Genomic DNA, 20,591 nt, shown 5'->3' with positions numbered 1-20,591 from the left:
CACACAAACACACACACACACACACACACGGTATAATCAAAGGCGTTCTTTTAAGCTGGGGGGCTGGGGGCTTGTCAAAGTATGACACTGTAGTGTTAACATCAAAAGCCATATGCAGAAGTTCACTTTTAATGCCAAAATAAAGTCAGTTCGGCTCTGTCCAGACAACAATATGACGTTCATTCCGAGGTTCGGGGGTGCCGTCCTAAAGTTGGCTGCATGGTGCCACCGAGATGTTGTTGTGACATTCCAACGTTCCGCGTTACTACTTCTGTGTCTTACCTCCAGGATTCTTCTCAGTTCATGAACACAGAAGCCACGTCCTAGCTCTCCAGTCACAATGACATCTACAGTATGTCATACGTCCTTCTTACTCCTGCCTGTGGTGCGGGCGCATTGGCTCATCGGTAGCATAGCCTTAAGGGGAGAGGAACTGAACTATGATTCAGAGCTAGCATACAGTAGACTTTCAATGTGGTCTATTGAAATGTTGATATGCCATGTTCTTTGCATACATAAAGTATTATATATGTTTTGCAGAATAGTATAATGTCATTGGTTTGCTTTGGCAACCAGCTAAGATTAGGTAAAGATTAATTAGTTCAGGAAACTCCTGCCTGTCTGTGCTTTATATCTCTTGGGTCCCTACTCCATAACCCTGACAGTCCATCCAGAGCAGGTCCTGTACAAGTTGTTAAGCAGAATCTCTATGCAAGAACAATGTATTTCATAACAAACAATTTGGTGTTTTATTCTTAGACTGACTAACTGCGGGCTGTCGGAGAGAAGCTGTACAATTCTGGCCTCAGCTTTAAAATCGAATCCCTCCCATTTGAGAGAACTGGACCTCCTTCTCACCGTGTTGCCTGCTGCGGGACTGGCATCGATCTCTGCTGCAATGGAGAATCTCAAGTGAGTAGACGTGGACTGTGTTCATTCAAGATAATGCAGTGTTTCCCTTATGGTGTGTTCACACTGCATGCAAAGCAGCGAATTTATTGTTGGCATTTATTATTATTATTATTATTGTCTCCGCCAGGCCGAAAGGCATGTCTGTCCGTCCGTCCGTCCGTCCGTCCGTCCGTCCGTCCGTCCGTCCGTCCGTGTGTGTGTATCCTGTCCGTGTGTTACCAGAATCTCCGGCACCGTTAGCCCGGTCACTGCGAAACTGTGCACACACACTCCCTGGATGCCAATTCAGAACCTCTGCCTCAAATTTTTCACATGGGCCTGTTATAGCGCCACCAGGAGGCCGATTTGTGCAAAACCCATTTTTTAATATTACTCCTACAGATTTTATCCAAACGTCATGCAAATCGGTACACAGTATCTCTATAGTCACGGATCTGTCCGATTTCTCATATTCCATCCTCATTGGCTAAGGTTGGCTTCCAAAATTTGCAGGATTCGTCCGTTTTGAACAAAATGCCTCAAATCATGAACGCAGCTTGCGATTTCCGTGAAATTTCACAAACACATTCCCACTAGGCCGAGGAAGAAATGCCACTTGACATTTTTCAAATCAGCCTCATGGTGGCGCTATAAAAGGCTGATTTGTGTTTTTAACTATAACTGCACCGATCTGCATGAAACTTTGCACGCACACTCCCTAGAGGCCAAGGAAAAACATCTGCCCTGCATTTTTCACATTTGCCTTTTACAGTGCCATCAGGAGGCCGATTTATGTAAAACACATTTTTGGATATTAAGCCTTCAGAATTTATCCAAATTTCACACGAATCGGTACACATGATCTTTATAGTCATTTGATCAAGATGGAACTGTTTGATTTTTCATATTTCATCCTGATTGGCTAACATTGACATCTAAAGTTTGCAGAAGTGGTCCGTTTTGAACAAAATGCCACAAATCATGAACGCAGCGTCCGATTGAGGTGACACTTTGCACGCACATTCGCACTATGTTGAAGAACAAATGCCACCCTTTAACATTGCCCTATTATAGCGCCACCAGGAGGCCGTTTTTTTCAACACTTTTCTTTTTTTTTTATTATTATTATTATTATTATTACCCTTATTATTACCCTTATTATTATTACTATTATTATTATTATTGTTGTTGTTGTGAGTTGACAATTTCATCCAATCAGGAGAGAGTACCAATTTATCAGCTTAAATGTTAAATGTTGAAATTGGTATCCCAACCTGAAAATGTACTTTCTCTACGCTAAAGAGCTGAACATACGGGAAGACCTTACTGAACCACCCGACTGAACAAACAATCTATAGAAATGATTGCCATCAGAATGTAGAGCTATTTGAAGGAATATTTCACTTATGTTTCACATAATGTTTGGGGCCATTTTAACAACTACTCAGGCTTTTGTGTGCACCCCAGACAGTTTTTAAGTTGCTTGATTCAGTATTTAGATATTTGATATTCATCAGGCACGCCCCCTTCCTATACAAACCCATTGTAACTTCAAACTCCATTTTAACCATGTTAAAGGACGACTTCACCGATTTTCAACCTATCTTCATATACTAGGTCCTCACTAATACTCATGATAAAATGGTACCATTTTTTTCTACTCGGTCTGTGTCTCAGAGGAGGGCTGTGGACAGTTCAGAGTCCCGTCTACCAGTGACATCATCAATGGGGAATCCAAGCTAATAGAAACTGCAGGCTTTCTATTCCTGGAAAGTTGCAATGCAATTAAAGAAGCCATTGTTCTCGTGTTAATAAAAATCAAAATAAAAAATGTGAAATCTTGTTGGAAAAAAAATCATGCCTAACGATGATGTCACTGGTAGACGGGTTGAACAATGACCAATTAACAAGTAAAAAGAAAAAAAACATATTGCATTATTCCCTGGTATTTCGCCTCTGGTCTGTTTGATGCTTCGCTATACTTGAGCGACATTATTCTTTATACACCGATTATTTAGTAAAAAAGAAAAAGTCATGTCGGGTAGACACAGAACTTGTTTACCACAGGGGATTGCATGATATGGTAAAGAGCCCGTCTCTGCCTCTCCCCTCCACCCGCTCCCCCACCGTTCTCCGGGGGTAGAAGAGAATGGAAAGCCCTTCAGATCATCGCATATTTTAGTCCTCTCTCTGTGCCCGGTGACAGACCTCGAGAGGCGGTCACATACTCAGTGATCACATACTGTACTCTGTCATCTAAAGGTTATTAATTAATGAATTAATAAATAAGCACAAATGTAACTAACTGCTTCATAAGAACACAGCGACTGTAAAGAGCGGCTGACAGTACACACTGTCTGAAGGCTAGTTATGGAATAGAAGCTGCTTCAAAAAGCTGCTTCAAAGATGAGGACTCGGGAGTCTATAGAAACTCACTTTTTGTTGTCTAGATTCTGGACGATAATATAAACTGATGAAATGAAAATGATCATTTGCGTAGAGATTACATTCAAATCAAAGCTAATACGTTTTTTAGCTTCTCTTGGTGTGTACAAGGCTTTAGACTCATTTAAAACACACATCCTTGTTTCTGGTGACCAGTGTTGGGCAAGTTACTTTTAAAAAGTAACTAGTTACAGTTATAGTTACTGCCCTCAAAAAAGTAACTTGTTACTTTATTAGTTACTAAATTATAAAAGTAACTAGTAACTAGTTACTTTACTTTACTTTCAAAATAACAACAATACAAATAAAGGTTTTTGTGTTTTTTTTGTGGTTTCTGTGGCACAGGAAGAGAAAAGACAACTCCCTATCATTGTAGCAATTATTATGAAATGTAGTGGAACAATAAAACACAAAAGATATTTTTAGACATTTTGACAGGCATCTTTATTGTAGCCTCAACAACTGTAGTGCACTTGTAGTGCAATATGAAGAAAATAAAACAACACACTCTTATAGCAGCATACTATTTTGACATTGTGCAAGTAAAACAACTACACTCTTTTGTCAGCAGTGTACACATTAACAACAACTACACTCTTTTGGCAATGTAACAATTAAACAAGAACTACAGTAACAATACAATAAATAATAAACTGTTAGACTGACACTGAAGACAAACAAACTATTTTCAGCCTCACAAAGAGAAACTAACAGTGAAATAATTTACCTCACATCTGGCCATTTAGCATAAACAAAGACCTTGAGATGCTTTTCAGTAAGGCTGCAATGTCTGTGCAATGCATAACAAGAGGTATTCAACCAAAACATAAATGGGTTAACAGTTCACAAAATACTCCAAGACTCCTTCAGTCTCTTTAGTCCAGCAGAGAGTAGTATTATGTATTCTCTCTCTGTCTACCCCTCTCCAAATAAACATATCACTATTTATCCACAGAAAACATCCATCCATTCATTTCTTCCTTCCTAGCCCTCAAACCAATGGTTGTATCTCAAAAGCAGAAGCCTCTCAAACTTTTGATCTGATAGTCTGTTCCTCTTTGGACACAGAATCAAGCTCCCCAGGCTAAAGAGTCTTTCTACTGGGGCACTGGATGGAGTGGCTGCATTATATCTAAGAGATATTTTCTTTATCAAAGGAAATTGATTAAGAGTGTCTATCCCTGTTGCTCCTGATTTGAGGTAATTAGCTACTTCATCTTCAGCAGGGGTAGAGGTGTTCTCATCCTCTGGAAAGGAAAAGAAGTCCTCCGCTTTGGTAGACCCTGTGCTGTGGTGTTGGGTTGCTTGTACCTGGTTGCTGCTCCTGCTCAAGGGCCTGTTTTCGGCACTCTGCTAGCATTCTTGCCTTCGCCTGGTCTTTCCTCTCCTGGTCACGCAACCAACGCAGCTTGAACTTCGGTAGTGTCACAGCAGCCAGGACAGCATCTTCACTAGCAAGAACGCTTGCAAATCTGGTTTTGATTGCCTTAAATGATGCATATATAACAAGAGTGCAAAAGACAAAAAACATTATTGACTTATACTGTATACATAATGAGAATAGTTTAAAGAAAAAAAAAAAAGATTGCATTTACGTAAACATAGTTTCATAATGCATTTTATTTCAGGGCCACACATTGTGTAGGCCTAACCTATATGTTGTACATGTTGTACACTTAACAACTAAAATGCTTTGCAGGTTGATTGTCTCATACATACACACACACATGTGGGCTACTACAGTACATATCAATCACACTGTCACACAGCTTATACACCCATATGCATGACATTTATAAAATACAATGCAATTGGCTGATTTAATTATTTATTTTAATGCAAAAGAAAATAACAGCTCTTACCTGCACAATTGCATCTGGTAGGCCAACGAGGATTTGCAGTTCATTCTTCATTTCCAGAGTCTTGGACATCAATATTTCCAGTGTGGGTAGGAGTGTGCCATAAAAACAATGTTCTTCTCCCTGAAGAATGTCCAGTGCCACAGTAAGTGGCTTCATGACACTACAGTACTCTTTGAGAAACAGATGTTCCCTTTCACTGATACATTTCATCTGTAGTTTGGAGGAGATGGTGTCCAAATCCACCACCGGTATCCCAGAAATTCGAGCCAGGGCATCATAAAACGAATTCCACCTAGTTGTGCAAGGTACTAGCAGCTTCTTGGCAATAATGTCGTCCACTTGCTCCGAGACTGCAGGTGATCGACTGGCCTTGTTCCACAACCCTGCACACTTTGTGGTAGCATTTCTGTAGACAGTTTTTGTTTCAGGTTTTGACAGTAACCACTTATCCACATCAGTGCATGAGATGAGGTTTAATGTGTGTGATGCACATCTCTGGTGTGGGGGTAAAGAAATCACATCATCTTCATCATCATTAGCAGCACCATCCAGCAGTACATCCCCAATGTTTGTAAAGGTCACCTCATCCTCTAGAGATTCCTCATCTTCATCCTCCTCATGTGGTTGGTACATTTTAAATGCCTTGACAAAATTAGAGCCATTATCTGTGACCGTTGCTGTGATTTTTCGGGATATGCCATGGGATGAGTGAATGTTATCTAGCTCAGTTGCAATACTGTCATAGGTATGCCGACCTTTGAATCTTCTGCATGCCAACGCTGCTTTCCCACGTTGCATGTTCTGTGGATTTATCCAATGTGCGGTTACACCAAGAGAGCTTTTATTGCATGCAGTCCATATGTCTGCAGTGGTAGAGAGATATCAAATTTATTTTTAAACTCAACTTCCATTTTGGTATATTCAATGTCCAGGTACTTTGAAAATGTCTTTCTGCACTGTGGCCCTGAATTCACTCCTTTGACTGGTATGTGTCTGACTAGTTGCCTGAGGGCAATAGACTCTACTGTTGCAATGGGCAGCATCTCCTCTACAACATACCTGGCAATCAAACGGTTAAGTTGATTCTGGGTGACAATGTCATGTGGCGATTTTTAAAAAATCAATTTTTGTCTGTTTTGCTGGTGTTGCTCCATCTGTGTCTGAGTCACTGCTGGTTGTAGGTACGGTGAGGTCTTTGGGAACCAGTTTTGTAGTCCCATGTGCATTACTGAGGTGTTTAAGCAGATTCGCGTTGCTCTTTTTGGATGTGGATGGATGTTTTTGTCCTGCACAGAGTTTACATTTTACAGAAATGTTTTTTTCATCTTTTATACCTTATTCAAAATAGTGCCTAAATCGCCAAGCTGTAAATGTGCTGCTGCTGTCGTTTGCCATTGTGTGTGTGTGTGTGTGTGTGTGTGTGAGTGTGTGTGTGTGTGTGTGTGTGTGTGTGTATGGTGCCGGTGGGCGTGTTGCTGTGTGTGTGTGTGTGTGTGTGTGTGTGTGTGTGTGTGTGTGTGTGTGTGTGTGTGTGTGTGTGTGTGTGTGTTAGCAAGTGTTTGTGTGTCTGTGTATTTCCCCATAAGACAAGACCCGCCCAACTCTGTCTCTGATTGGCTTAACCTGAAATTTTACCCAGCGTTAACCAATCACAGTCCTCTCTGGCACTTTCACTTTTTCATCAAGTTTGTCTGAGAGGGACCGCTGCCTGCAGACGCCTGCTGGCTCCTGCGGAGAGGAGTCTGCTCCGCTGAAAACAGTCCATTTGGATCACATAAAGTAACGCAAGTAACGTACCCATTTAAATCACAGTGGCCCTCATTTATCAACGCAGCATATAAACCGCCATATATTTTTCCATATATTCGGCCGTACACCAACGTCGAAGTCACATTTATCAAATCTCTCTCACACACACACACACACACACACACACACATGCGCCCGCCCAACTTCGTCTTTCCGTAGCGTAGCGGTACATGAGACTCGGGCGGAATGCAGTGATTCCGTGCCGCCACGTTAATATTGGAGCGTCGGGTTTATATTCTTAACCCAGCCAGGTTGTGTAGCCTACATAACTCTCTATGACATAACTCCATAACATAGGACAAGCTACTGTAAGTTTGTAGACCTCACTGTCCATGAAAAGGTGGCCGGGAGTCCCGACCGCGGGACTCCCGGCGCAAAAGCGCTCGTATATTTTTGAAAATAGCAGATCTACAAGCTCACAACGCGTTGCGATGCAACTCTGGCTTGTGAGCTTGTAGATCTGCTATTTTCAATACAGACAGATCTACAATCTTATCTGAATGACTGTTAAAGCAGTTTGTTTAAATTACTTTATAAAATGATATATTTTCACAGCGAGTATTTATTAGTGTATTTATACACATTTAGGAGTGGATTATGTGTCCAGATGCTTGTCAGACAGTCAGACAATGGTGCTCCGCAGGTCTAGAATGGAATAAACGGGCGCAGCCAACGTCAACAACTGGTCTCGACCAGACGTGAGATCTCAGCGTACCGTAGGATAAAGCCCACGTCAGGATATATTGATAAATGACGAAAATTGCGGTGAAAACGCCGTACGCCCATTATTTGGGCTGCACCGCGTTGATAAATGAGGGCCAGTAACTCTAACGGCGTTACAGAATGGGAAAAGGTACCGCGTTACGTTATTAGTTACCGCAAATAGTAGTTGCGTTACGTAACGCGTTACGTTAGTCCCAACACTGCTGGTGACTGATATTGTCCTTCTAATATTTTAAGGGGCCATGTTTTTTCAATTATTTTTGCCATTTTAAAATTTTCATAGAATATATTTTTGGGGGATATTAAAAAATATATACATAAAAGATAAAACACATAAGAAAAGTAATTGAAAAAACACGGTACCCTCATGAATTAGAAGGACAACATCAGTCACCAGAAAGTGTGTTTTAAATGAGTCTAACATGATTAAAAAAAAAAAAAAGTTTTGAAGTTACAATGGGTTTGTATAGGAAGTGTCTGATAAAATGAATATAAAACATCTAAATACTGAATCAAGCAACTTAACAACTGTCTGGGGTGAACACAAAAGCCTGAGTAGACGTTAGAATGAACCCATATTTGAAAGTGAAATATCCCTTTAACCCTTTTAACAAAATAATATCACCAACTGCACTTTTAAAACAAACGTTAGTATGTTGTGCAGTAATTTGATCACTCCTATTACTATAGTGTGTAGGCTCTTCTTGCTGGTTGCTTCCACAAGTGAGTTTGTGTCTTGGTTTCAATGAGCTGTCAATGGGTGCACCGTCCTTGGTGTCTGGGATGCCTCACCTTGTGGCGTTCTGAATCACGGATGGGGTCTTTAGGGTTTCATCTTAGGCTGTGAGGGAGGGAAGAAACACTTGGCAATGGTAGTGGCCAGCTCTGTTACTCAGGTCAATAACAGCATCCATCTGCAGACTCAGAGGCCAGTCCCGCGGCGTGACAGACCTATGAAGTGAGGGTCCTAATCAGTGTTGCCAGATTTTGCCAGAGAAATAAGCAACCGGGTCTATGAAAACAAGCCCAAAAGAAGTGACTAATTAGGCCACACCTATATACATAGGATAATTGGAAAATGGCCGATCTTCAAGCTCACAGCGACACATTGTGAGCTTTTAGATCTGCTATTTTCCGCGTAGTTTTCCCGAATATGCGGCTGATTTGTCCGCTCTGTGGAGTGTCAGCCCTGTTAGCTCATTTGTGGCGTAGTGATTGTGTTCTTCAGAAATGTCTCCGTGAACACAAAGTCTCTCATTCCCGATGAGTCGTTCTCTACAGTCGGATGACATCCATTTTGCCTTTGTAGGGGGCATAAGAGGTTAACGGAAACCGTGCAAAGATAATATTGGAAAAATACAAAGTTCACTAAGTTTGTACAAGCACAAACGTTTGCTGACAGTCGGGATAGACGGTTTGGTAGGGTTAGCCTTTAGCCTGGCATTGCACAACAGACCAAGTGCACTCAGCTGGTTGGTGGTGCCGACTATAGATAAGCTTGGCCTGCTGGTCGACTTCATTTGTCAAGCTTTCTAATACCCTATTTTGAGCTAACCTTGTGTCACCAGGCTTTCCAATTCCACCGTGGAGAAAGCCTGGTATTCATTCTAAAACTGAGCCGTGTCATCCAGTTTAGAAAAAGAAACAAAAAACAATTGTGTTCTTGTGGTGTGTTCCGTCGCATTGTTTTTGTTCCCCACATAATGCGAATCAATAAGTTGAGTGTCGCTAGTCGTGCTACGAGTTAGAATAAAAGATGACCATATCAAACAATTATTATACCAAAAGAAACTAAACGATCATACCAAACTAAACACATTTTAAACTAGGGGAATAATTTTGGAGGTAAACAGTGCCAGAGATTCCGGTCGTGTGTTCCGTCCACCTGATGACATAAAGTTATTTCCGCTCCAGACCGGATCAGAAACCCGAAAATAGAATTGATCCCAGGCAAATGTTGCACTATTTGTCTGTCTATGTGAGGAGTGGCTGAGCAAGCCTCGGTCGTGCCGCCACGCTATGGTACGTGGGTCCTCCTATAACTTTGGCGGAATCCATAATTTAGCGTCCCTGTCTGGCTATGCTAACTAGTTAGCAGCAGAGCTGGCTCTGGTTAGCAGTGCTAGCCGCGAGCAGCAGCAGCTAGCTTTTCTGTATTTGTTTGTTTGTTTGTTTGTTTGTTTGCTTATTTATTTATTTATTTACCATCACACCGTAATGTGGGGAGTCAAGTTTGACATTTTGTTGGGGGTACTATTTTGCCTCTACACTTTTTTTCAGACAAAAAAATACGTATTATATTTTTTTCCCCTGGGGAAGGGTTTTGGGATGTGTGCAATGGTGTGGACATTAATTCTTCATCGTTTTGTACCGGCACCGTTTCAGTTTAAATTGTGAATGTATACATTTTGCATTGTATGCCCAAGGGTTGCAGATTGGTGCCATGGCAATTATACTATAAAGAAAAACATCACATGGATGCAACTGGGACGTATCATCAGTGTTGTAGCCTGGGGTCGACGGGTGTTTCGGGTCTGGCAACATACACCCTCACCCAGGTGACCCAGCCAGGGTTGATCAAGCCCCGACTTACGTCCCAGTAGCTACCCACGGTCAGTCCTCTTAGGGAAAGACAGGGCCCCGGAACTACTCTGCCGGGACCGGGGGAGACGAGAGGCTCTGGCACGTGGAGGGACTAGGCTCTGTGGATGGCCTCCTGGCTGGGCTCTTCCTTCGTCTCACCAGGTCCAGGACCTGAGCATTGCACCAGACTCCCCCCGTTCCAAACATTTCACTTCGGCGTGATGGTGTCATGGGCCGTGGTGGTACTGCAGGCTCCACTTGCGGCTTGCTTGAATGGCCTTCCTTAAAGGCCTCACCGTGGATTTGTTGGGCCTCTTCCTCACGGAAGACACAGGCTGGGGCGCTGACCCATACTGCTCCCGGTTTCCGTCTACATTCCGGCTGTCAACCGTCTCTCCAGTGGTCACTAAACTATTCCTGGTTGTCACATAGTCTATTCCTACAACATGTATCTATTCCTACAACATTTAAAAACAAGAAATGTTTCTAAACCCTCTCCTCGAAGCTGGGTGGCATGTGACTTTGGCCAGACCAGACTTAAGATAATAGAGAAACACTGTAATGTCAGGTAGTGGAGACATTAATGTGTTCCACAGTGACATTGATGCATTGTTGTTCTACTTCCTACAGAGTGATTCATGGAGGAGAAGACTGGCTGAATCCTCAACTCATTACAAGAAGTGAGTGTCTGTCTGTCTGTCTGTCTGTCTGTCTGTCTGTCTGTCTGTCTGTCTGTCTGTCTGTCTGTCTGTCTGTCTGTCTGTCTGTCTGTCTGTCTGTCTGTCTGTCTGTCTGTCTGTCCGTCCGTCCGTCCGTCCGTCCGTCCGTCCGTCCGTCCGTCCGTCCATCTGTCAATATCACACATTTGACATTATATGGTTTATACTCTGTTGGCCTCTTCCTGGATGCTGATCTATAAACTGTTCAGGAGAGCTTCTGAGAATTCAGGTGGGTTTCTTTTTCCCCCTTGGCCTGGTCCTTAAAGGGGGAGAATTATCTTTCTGGGGGGAAAGTTAAAAGTGTAAGCTCTATATTCTGGTAGTAATCATTGTTATAGAGTGTTCAGTAACAGGGGTCTCCCAATCTCCCAGTAGTGTTCCTATTCCAATTTAGTCTTAGTAGTTGGGACTTGGTAAACGTTCCTCCAAACTTTGGTGTGGTGACTAACATTATGTTAATATGTTATTAGTAGAGAGGTTAACCCTTTAAGACCGGGAACGCATCTGTGTCACTTTAGATTTCTTTGGCTATTCAAAAATAGCAGATATACAAGCTCATAGCGCGGCACAGATTGCTGCACTATGAGCTTGTAGATCTGCTATTTTTGAAAAACAATAATCGTGAAAATAGTTGCAAATATTTGAATATGTATATACATTTTTACTCAAATCTTTGCATCTGTTTGTCCCTGGAACAAAATATTTTCAGATGGGGGTCCGCAGCCAAATACATATCATTTCGGGGGTCCTTGACATGAAAAAGCTTGAGAACCACTGATATTATAACAACATACGTTAAACAAAAAAAATACAGTTTTTTTATTTGTAGAATCCCCCAGAAGCAAAGATTTGAGTTAAACATTTTCGCTTTAAAGACGCACTGCAGTGACATTTTCGGTCATTTTATTTTGAAGGTTCAGTCTGAAACGCCGGTTCAACTGACTCTAAACCAATCAGAAGGTCCCATCCCTTCAGGCTATGGGACGTTGGATCTCAATCACTTCAGCCGTGCGCAACACGGCTAGTGTTTGTTTACAAGTGAGAGAGAGACGGCCAGTGAAGCACGTTTGCTACTACCTGGCTTATTTCTAACCTATAATGTTTTCAGATACATATTTTAGTGTGCATATGAAGTTTAAAATGAGTAATACACTCATCTTCAATGAGATTCAAAACGGAGTATCTCTGTAATTAAAATCAGCTGTGTTTGAAGAACGTGCAGCTATGGGAATCAAACAGGTGCATGTAATCAAGATTCATTTATATTCATGAAGGCTGCGTTATGTCATCACGCAGCACGTTTTCGTTTACAGGAAGTAATTAAGATTGGCTTTTTAGGGACTTTAGATATAAAAATACACAAAAAATGTTTTTTTTTCATTTTTTTTGGCATCTATTGTTAGGTATGCCCATATGATGACCACGGATATGCTCTAAAAGTGTGAAAAACATATTTTTCATTTCACTACACCTTTAAAATATATATATATTAAAGAATGTGCACATATTTTCACGATTAAAACAAAATAGCAGATCTACAAGCTCATAGCGTGGCAATCGGTGCCGCGCTATGAGCTTGTAGATCTGCTATTTTTGAATAGCCAAAAGAAATCTAAAAAAAAATATGGGTAAATATCTAAATGGGTTAAGGGGAGGGTATGATTAGGATTTGATCAATTCTTCTATTTATTTATACACCTGTATGAAAGTCCATTCAATACTGTCACAAAACAGATACAGAAAGTTCACTTTGATTTCATTGAATACTCTATTGACAACTCAAGCAGTACAACAAGTACAATTAAGCAAGCAATGCTAAAAGGATAACACAAACAATCCCTGAGAGCTTGTTTCCATTGTGGTCCTATGTATTCAACTGATCATCATCATCATCATCATCATCGTGATGCATTGTGAGCTTGTAGAGCTTTATTTCATGATTAAAAATAAAATATATACAAGCTCAGGTTATTAATATCACATTGTGACATATTGTATTTCAAATACAACAAAAAAAATAGAAACTTAATTATTTTGTATTGTTTCCATTAACCTCTTCTTTTCTATTGCCCCCTACAAGCTCACAATGTGTCACATTGTGTGAGCTTGTAGATCTGCTCTTTTGTGTATATTTTTGTATATCCTTTGACAATTATCACCTATAATGGCATGGCCAACATAGGGTTAAAGTGGTTAACAGAGCTGCAGAGTTGCTGTCAGGTGAAAACCTTGTATGTCCAAACAAATACTTTGAAGGAAATGTAAAGAAAAGAACCATGTAGTTATTATTTAGTCACAAGCTCTTGTTAAAGCTACACTATGTAACTTCCCTGTTCTATCCTAGATTTGAACCCAGGTCTCCTGTGCAAGTACTGACTTTTTACCACTGAGCTAATAGAGCCTGTCTGCTTGCTCTGGGGAGAAATTGCATTTTGACCTTATGGTCAAAATGTGTGTCAAACCAGAAACAGAATGGTGTCAAAGGTCGTGTTCAACCTAGACACATGATCTAAATGTCTCAATAGAAGAACATAGTATTAACATACTATACCATACAGATTGGAAAAAAATAACATTTTATTCACACACACATTACATAGAGCTTTAAAACTTTTCATTGGTTTAATATTTATAAAACCCACAGACACACTAAACCACTTTCACATAATGTTTCTATGCAACGTGTTGCACATCAGAGAGTTTTGATACTTGTGTGTGAAACTATAGTTATAGTATAAGGAAGTAGAGCATTAATTTATGAAAAAAACTAATAGTTGAAATATGGAGATATGTGGTTTCTGCCCGACACACACATGTGTGTCGGTAACTCAAAACAAAATAAAAATAAAAACTGAACAAATACCTACTGGTTATCTAAACCTAGGCCAAGACATGCTGCAAAAGTTAAAGCTAGATGTCCAACTCAAGTGGTTCACAAGGGGAAGTAGCAGCAGAGGGTGAAAGAGAATCAGTGGGAAGGGCTCTGTAGGAACACGTGAGTATCTGGGTTGTAAGGCCAGATACCCGGGTTGGTACAGAGGGCAGTGATCTCTAGAACTGCTCAAAGTCTTCCAGATGTAGTCTCTGGAATCTATAGACGGGTTTCCTGTTAGTAAACATGAGAGGATATGACCGCGCAGAGGAGGGGTAAGCCTATAGAGGGCGCCATTACCCGCAGCAGCTCTGGTCAAATGTCCATTCATAAAAGAAATGATCTTCACCGGGTTTAATGAAAGTACATTAAATTATGCAGTTTGTAATACCTTGTTTACTCAATAAAAATGATTTGTCGGAAGTTGGATCTGTTTGTATATAATAGCAGTATTATGCCTATTATGCCTATAATAGCAGAATTATGGCTAACTCCCGAACACAACAACAGAGTGAACGGCGCTTCCGGTTCGTTTCCCCCGAGCATGCGCAGATTGCGCATTCTGCTCTGTGATGACGTCGCGCGGAAATCCGTCTATATCCATGAGCTGTGTCTTAGAGCAGTGGTTCCCCAACTGGGGGTCCACACATGATTTTGGGGGGTCCCCAGATGATTAGCTTAAAACCCATTAAGACCTGAGGACGATTCTACAAATGCCTTCTAAATCAGTAGTTCTCACACTTTCAAGATTTTTCCAAAAGGTTAAAAAATAGCAGATGTACAAGCTCACAGCGCGGCACGGAGTGACTCGCTGTGAGCTTGTATATCTGCTATTTATGAATAGCCAACACTAAAATCTAAAATGACACAGATGTTTTCCCGGTTTTAATGGGTTAATGTGCAACATTGTTTTCTCACTCAACAGTAAACAAGCCAACATACAGTATAAGTGTATACAGGGTATCTGCTCATTTATAAAGTGAAGATTTAAGGACTTTTTATACCTCTAAAATGAAGAAATAATAATAATAATAATAATAATAATAATAATAAGACCATTACTATGTCAAAAGTAACCAACAAACTTTATTATAAAAAAAATGCCTAACATTGTCAAATATTACCTATGAAAGAGGCAACCATTTTAAAATAGCGGATCTACAAGCTCACAACGCCTTGCATTGCGAGGCGTTGTGAACTTGTAGATCGGCTATTTTATTTTTGGTTACAACCACACACGGAGATTTTGAAAACATGACCAATGTCAAAAAACTCCCATATCTGCTGGGCGAAGTACAACAATGTGCAAACACAGCAGCAAGATTCGTGAGTTGCTGTGATAAGAGAAGGATATCAAACGGAACACAACCACCCTAAAGACTAAGCATTGTGTATATTCCTGCACAGTGATCTTAGTACATAGAAATTGACCTATTGAAGATTCTGACTTTCAAATGTACATTGTATTGTTAATGTTTTCATAGTACCCTTCTGCGTAGTAAAAGCAGACATGAGGTTATGCTCTGTAGATACATTATCTGTTCCGTTTTTATGTACATATTAACCTGTACATGTTTTCAAATAAAATACATAGTCTTTCTACATAAAATGATTATATGCAAATAGAACCGCATTCTTTCACATGGCTAAAATGCATAGGCCATTCTGTCATTATGCAGTGTGCTTTCATTCAATGCAAATATAACCGAATCCTGATGATGGCTCAGGTCACCAGTTGCCTCACATGTTAATGATCACATTATAATATGGATGGGCAGAGATCATTTTACTCCTCTTTGAGCCTGATGAGTTTCCTTTTTTATACACATAGTAACCTGTAAATGTACCTTGTTTTAAAAAAAAACACATCTTCATGTGACGTTGACTTACAGTGGTTACTTTGTAGATTTTCATTACAAAACATACAGTAACCACTTCAGCCCATACATTTCGGCCATTTGAAAATAGCCGATCTACAAGCATTGTGAGCTTGTAGATCTGCTATTTTCAAATGATTATACATTTTATACATTTGGAAGTTTGTTTTTGCAGTTGGCTTTTAACATTGTTGATGTAATTCATTGGATGTGCCGCTGTGTGTACAAGCTATATAGTAGTGTACCCTGTTGGATGGGTCTGTAGACTGGTAGTGACCCAACCTACATGGTGAATTTTGGCCACGGCCCCCAAACCACTCCCCCACCCAAGCGAACTTTGCCATCCCTATTCTTCTTTTAGCTGACAGAGATGACGTACAACATTGTGTAGCTGATTAACCTTCTTTAAATAAATAGCTGCCTATGTATACACAGACTCACCTTTTTCAGACACATGTACACATTATTTTTCAAATAGTGCGTCATTTAATTTAAACATTGCCACACATAATTAATCTAAATAAAACAGATACATGTTTGTTAGCTTGTTGTACTAATTTAGTCATTGGTCATGGCAGCGTTAGGAGAACTCCTAAACGCGATAGATCAGAGCTTGTAAATTGGCTTTAGGATATGGAATGTGGGCAATGAAACCAGTCATAATACGAATCAAATTTACATGGAGCAAAACATATGACAAACATAACAATGTCATCTAATGACTCAAACCAACGATGCAGTACCCCCACACAACTGCTGTATAGCGTGTAGCCATGCTATAAGAGCTGAGCTACTTTGTAAATTTCAGTGTGAGCCACACACTCTTATGAAATCATGGTCAATATTGCTAAATTTATACCCAATGTTGAACTGAAGTGAAGGTCTGGGGCGCAGGTCGTGGGTAATGGAGACAGTGGGCCACGAGATGTGGTTCGTGTAGATCACTGGGCCGATTTGCAGACTGGAGTTGAAGGCTGTATACAGCTCGAGCATGGTAAATGACAATAACCTTCGTGTGAGTGAATCACTCTGTCTCAGCACAATTACAATTACATACAAGCTGACATTCTTCAATATAAATGCACAATATTTGAGCGCCATCATGTTCACACATTACAACAACAATAAGGCTGTAACCGTTTCAGGGACATTAATCACTTGTACAAAATGTGTTGCATCAATGAAGTCAATAATATGCTATTCAATCTGTCGCATCATACACATGGACATAGTTAATGCATCTGTATGTTTACACATTGAAATGTGACCGTAGTGGAGCACAATAACATAAGTGCAATGTCACCTTAAACATGTAGGCTACATTTGTTGTTTTATAGCAATAGTATATAAATTAATTTCTTGTCCTATGTATTCCTTTTTACGTTACTGTATATGTGTTGTTTAGCATAGCATAAGCATAGGACAACCACAACGTTCAGGTCAGCTGCTTGTAACATCGCATCCGGGGTACTAGAGTCAACGTCATTGTCAAGACAACATAGAGAGTGTGTGAATGGCCCCTGCTGGACTGGCTGCTTTCCCAGTTAGCAGTACAATAGTTAGCAGTACTCTATAAAACGTCACACAGGTTTATACACCTTTAGCTATGAATTGCATTGCAAACTGACGTGATTCAAATAGAAATTAAATGGCATGGTGTGGACTGACTGCTTTCCCAGTTAGCAGTACTCTATAGTTAGAAGTACTCTATAACATCACTATATCACACAGGTTTATACATCTTTAGCTATGAATTGCATTGCAAACTGACGTGATTCAAATATAAATGAAATGGCATGGTGGAAAGAAGTGATAGAATGTTTTACTTAAGTAAAAGTATCAATACTGCGATGTAGAAGTACTGTATTATGAGAAAGGATCCGGAATTAATGTGCTTCAGTAAAACTATTAGTATTAAAATGTGCTTACATTACCCAAAGTAGAAAAATGTTTGCAAATAGCAGACGTGCAGCTCACAACGCAAATCTAAACTACGACAAACGAAGCGTTATTCTCTGCCAGGCCTTGAAATACCAGTACACACATTAGCTTAGCTTTGGGTCTCCACATTAGATGTAGATGAACTGCATAATACACAGAAACACTCAAAAAGAAAATAACGTCAATCATACGACAACACACATAGATATATAAGCAACATATACGAATACAATGAAAGAGTTTATCCCATTGAGTAATAACCATTATTCATGCATATTCATCATACCAACCATCTATGCTAACTGTTGCGTTGTCTGTCGTTGACGAAAACAACTATGTGCGCACGCGCAAGATCAAATGTGACGCAAAGTGTTCTGGCTTGAGGACCACAGCAATCGATCACAGACTCACCAAATGACACTAGTCAATCCAAGATCTATACATGACTATATCGTGTAAACGTATATTGTAACATTGTGTGAAACGGACTGACAATAAGGAACTGACAAAAAATATTCATGGCCAAATGAATGTCGCAGTTACAACAACACCGGAACTAAACCGGAAGTCGTCACACAGACGCATGCGCAGTCCACATCGTTACTGCTGTATATATTGTCAAACTACTAACTTATCCCTCTGAAACTTACACAGTAAACATATAAATCACTCAGTCACTTAGGCAACACTTTCCTCATACAGATGCACACGCTAATCCGCCTAAATAAAGAAAGTAAATAAAATAAACTCCTCGCAAACCGGAAGTGACGTCGCATTAACCATAAATCACACAGTCCTGCGCTCAATACGAACACCCACTGGGTGGCGCTAGAAGCCCTACATAAGCAGGTAATAGTCATACAACAATTGTAATAATGATAATAATACTTTTACTTACAGATCTAGTATTTATATGTTGTGGACTGGTGTTGATACTTACTCACTATTGTCTTGAGGTGATACTGACCACTGGCCATTAGTTTCAAAGTAATTCACACATTAACTACTTAACAATAGAGCCGTTATTTCATTCGACGCCCGTGCATAATAAGCAGAGGTGGACAGAGTACTCTTTCCCAGTACTTGAGTAAGAGTACAGATACTTCCTGCTTAAATTTACTCCACTACAAGTAAAAGTAGCTCAGTCAAAATGTTACTCAAGTAAGAGTAAAAAAGTACTTGCTTTTAAATATACTTAAGTAATCAAGAGTAAATACTTTTAAAAATACTTAAGTACACGTAAAAGTACATTTCTTATTTTTCACACCAATGAATTACTGTATTTTTTTTATATGGCTTTTTTTATCACAAGTCAAATTAGTGCAGGTTTGATTCAAAACGAGTAAACTAAATGGATATCTTTATAGCCTATAGTGGTGCAGCACAAAATAACCACACAATACTAAAATACTAAAAATATGTATATATAATATTTATGAGTCCTAATACAATAAAAACGTTTCCCCTTTGAGACTGTATTCATGCCATACTGTCTGAATGGGGAAACGTGAATGAAAGACATACAATTTAGGCATACTGACTATAGCAACATTGAATGCCTTTCATTGTTTTCAAGGCGAAAAACAAACCATGTCACTCTGCCTTTCATGAATATTCAAGGCAAAAAGGCACCATATCATATGTCACTGCTATGCGCTAACTAAAAGGGATCTGAAGTGTTATGTTTGCATCGACAACTAGTGTTGTCCCTATCTACAAATTACATGTGAGCTACTGCCGACTGAGTCACATTTAACTGTGTCAATTTACTGGTGGAGTAATGACACCTTTTAACTTATTCACAAATGGTTTTAACAACAATAAAATATCAATTGCACAATAAAGTGCGGGGTGCGTAATTGTTGCGTATACCAATGTAATAAAGTTATTAACCTTGCAGACTACGCCACTTAGGTTTGAATTAAAGGAGCCTAAGAACTCCTGGATTAACTCTCTTTGTTTCAACAGGCTTTTTACAGGTTCAAGATAACTGGGTAAGTATTTATACATAAAGAGAACACAACACCAATAAAACCAAGGAGGAACTGAAACCACACAACGGATAAAAAGGGGTAAACATACATTTATTAGAAATTTCCCTGATACAAGAGGCCTCTGTGCCTTTAAAACACATACAAAAATAATACAATCCTAAAATATGCTCTAACCTCCTACGGCGCCGCTAAACTAACTAAAATGTACTCTAAACTACTAAAATGCAAACAATGGACAAAACAACAATAATAGCAGGAGCGCAACTAAAATAGCAAAATAGGCAAAATTACTTATACGAAAGTAAAGTGCGGTGCTATATAAAGTGCGTTCAACTATGAGGACTTTAGGCCATTCAAGTGCAACTCGGGGGTTTCTTTCGGCCAACAGCAGAATGTGCAAAAACAGCAATAGTGCATCAAGTACTTATTGTAAAGTAAAGTGCAGGTGCTATTAAATACCATAAAAGGCTACGAGTACTAAAACCATCATGTGCAAATATTGGGGGAAAACAGGTGGAGGGAAACCAAGCCAGGACTCTTCAATTGTACGTCTGTTTCATATCACCGTCTGCAAATACAGAAACAATGGAGCCAGTTCATCTGTTTCAGGTAAAGTATTGTGGGCTGCTAGCAGTATGGGCTATCACAAACGAGTGTTGCGTGGATGGAAACTTACTCCGAAGGCCGCGGATTGCGGCCTACTGACGGAGTTGCGCGTCGCAACACTTTAGCCTCTCTTTTCCTCTGCTCCTCTCCAGGCCCTGCTTCGCTCCTTATATGGTCTGGTCGTCGCTGCTTTCGTCCTCTCCTTCCCCTCTGCACGGTTGGTCTCTCACGGGTCACTATAACAATGGAGCCGTCTGCCAAATGTTTGT

The 20,591-nt window shown here is 40.1% G+C and overlaps 1 protein-coding gene across 1 annotated transcript in view; it reads left to right on the top strand.

Annotated features, from left to right (window-relative positions):
* The first annotated feature begins 757 nt into the window (after positions 1 to 757).
* Positions 758 to 20,591, top strand: part of LOC311061488 (stonustoxin subunit beta-like) — a 23,753-nt gene continuing 3,919 nt past the window's right edge. Inside the window, exons 1-2 of the mRNA XM_084080145.1 lie at positions 758 to 912; positions 10,944 to 10,993. Of these exons, the coding sequence (XP_083936271.1) occupies positions 899 to 912; positions 10,944 to 10,993 (64 nt within the window). The 5' untranslated portion in view covers positions 758 to 898. The remainder of the gene's footprint in view (positions 913 to 10,943; positions 10,994 to 20,591) is intronic.

The sequence above is a fragment of the Gymnoscopelus microlampas genome, assembly GCF_963454915.1.
Source record: "Gymnoscopelus microlampas genome assembly, chromosome: 15".
NCBI lineage: Eukaryota > Metazoa > Chordata > Actinopteri > Myctophiformes > Myctophidae > Gymnoscopelus > Gymnoscopelus microlampas.
This window is presented reverse-complemented; position numbering and strand designations above follow the sequence as displayed.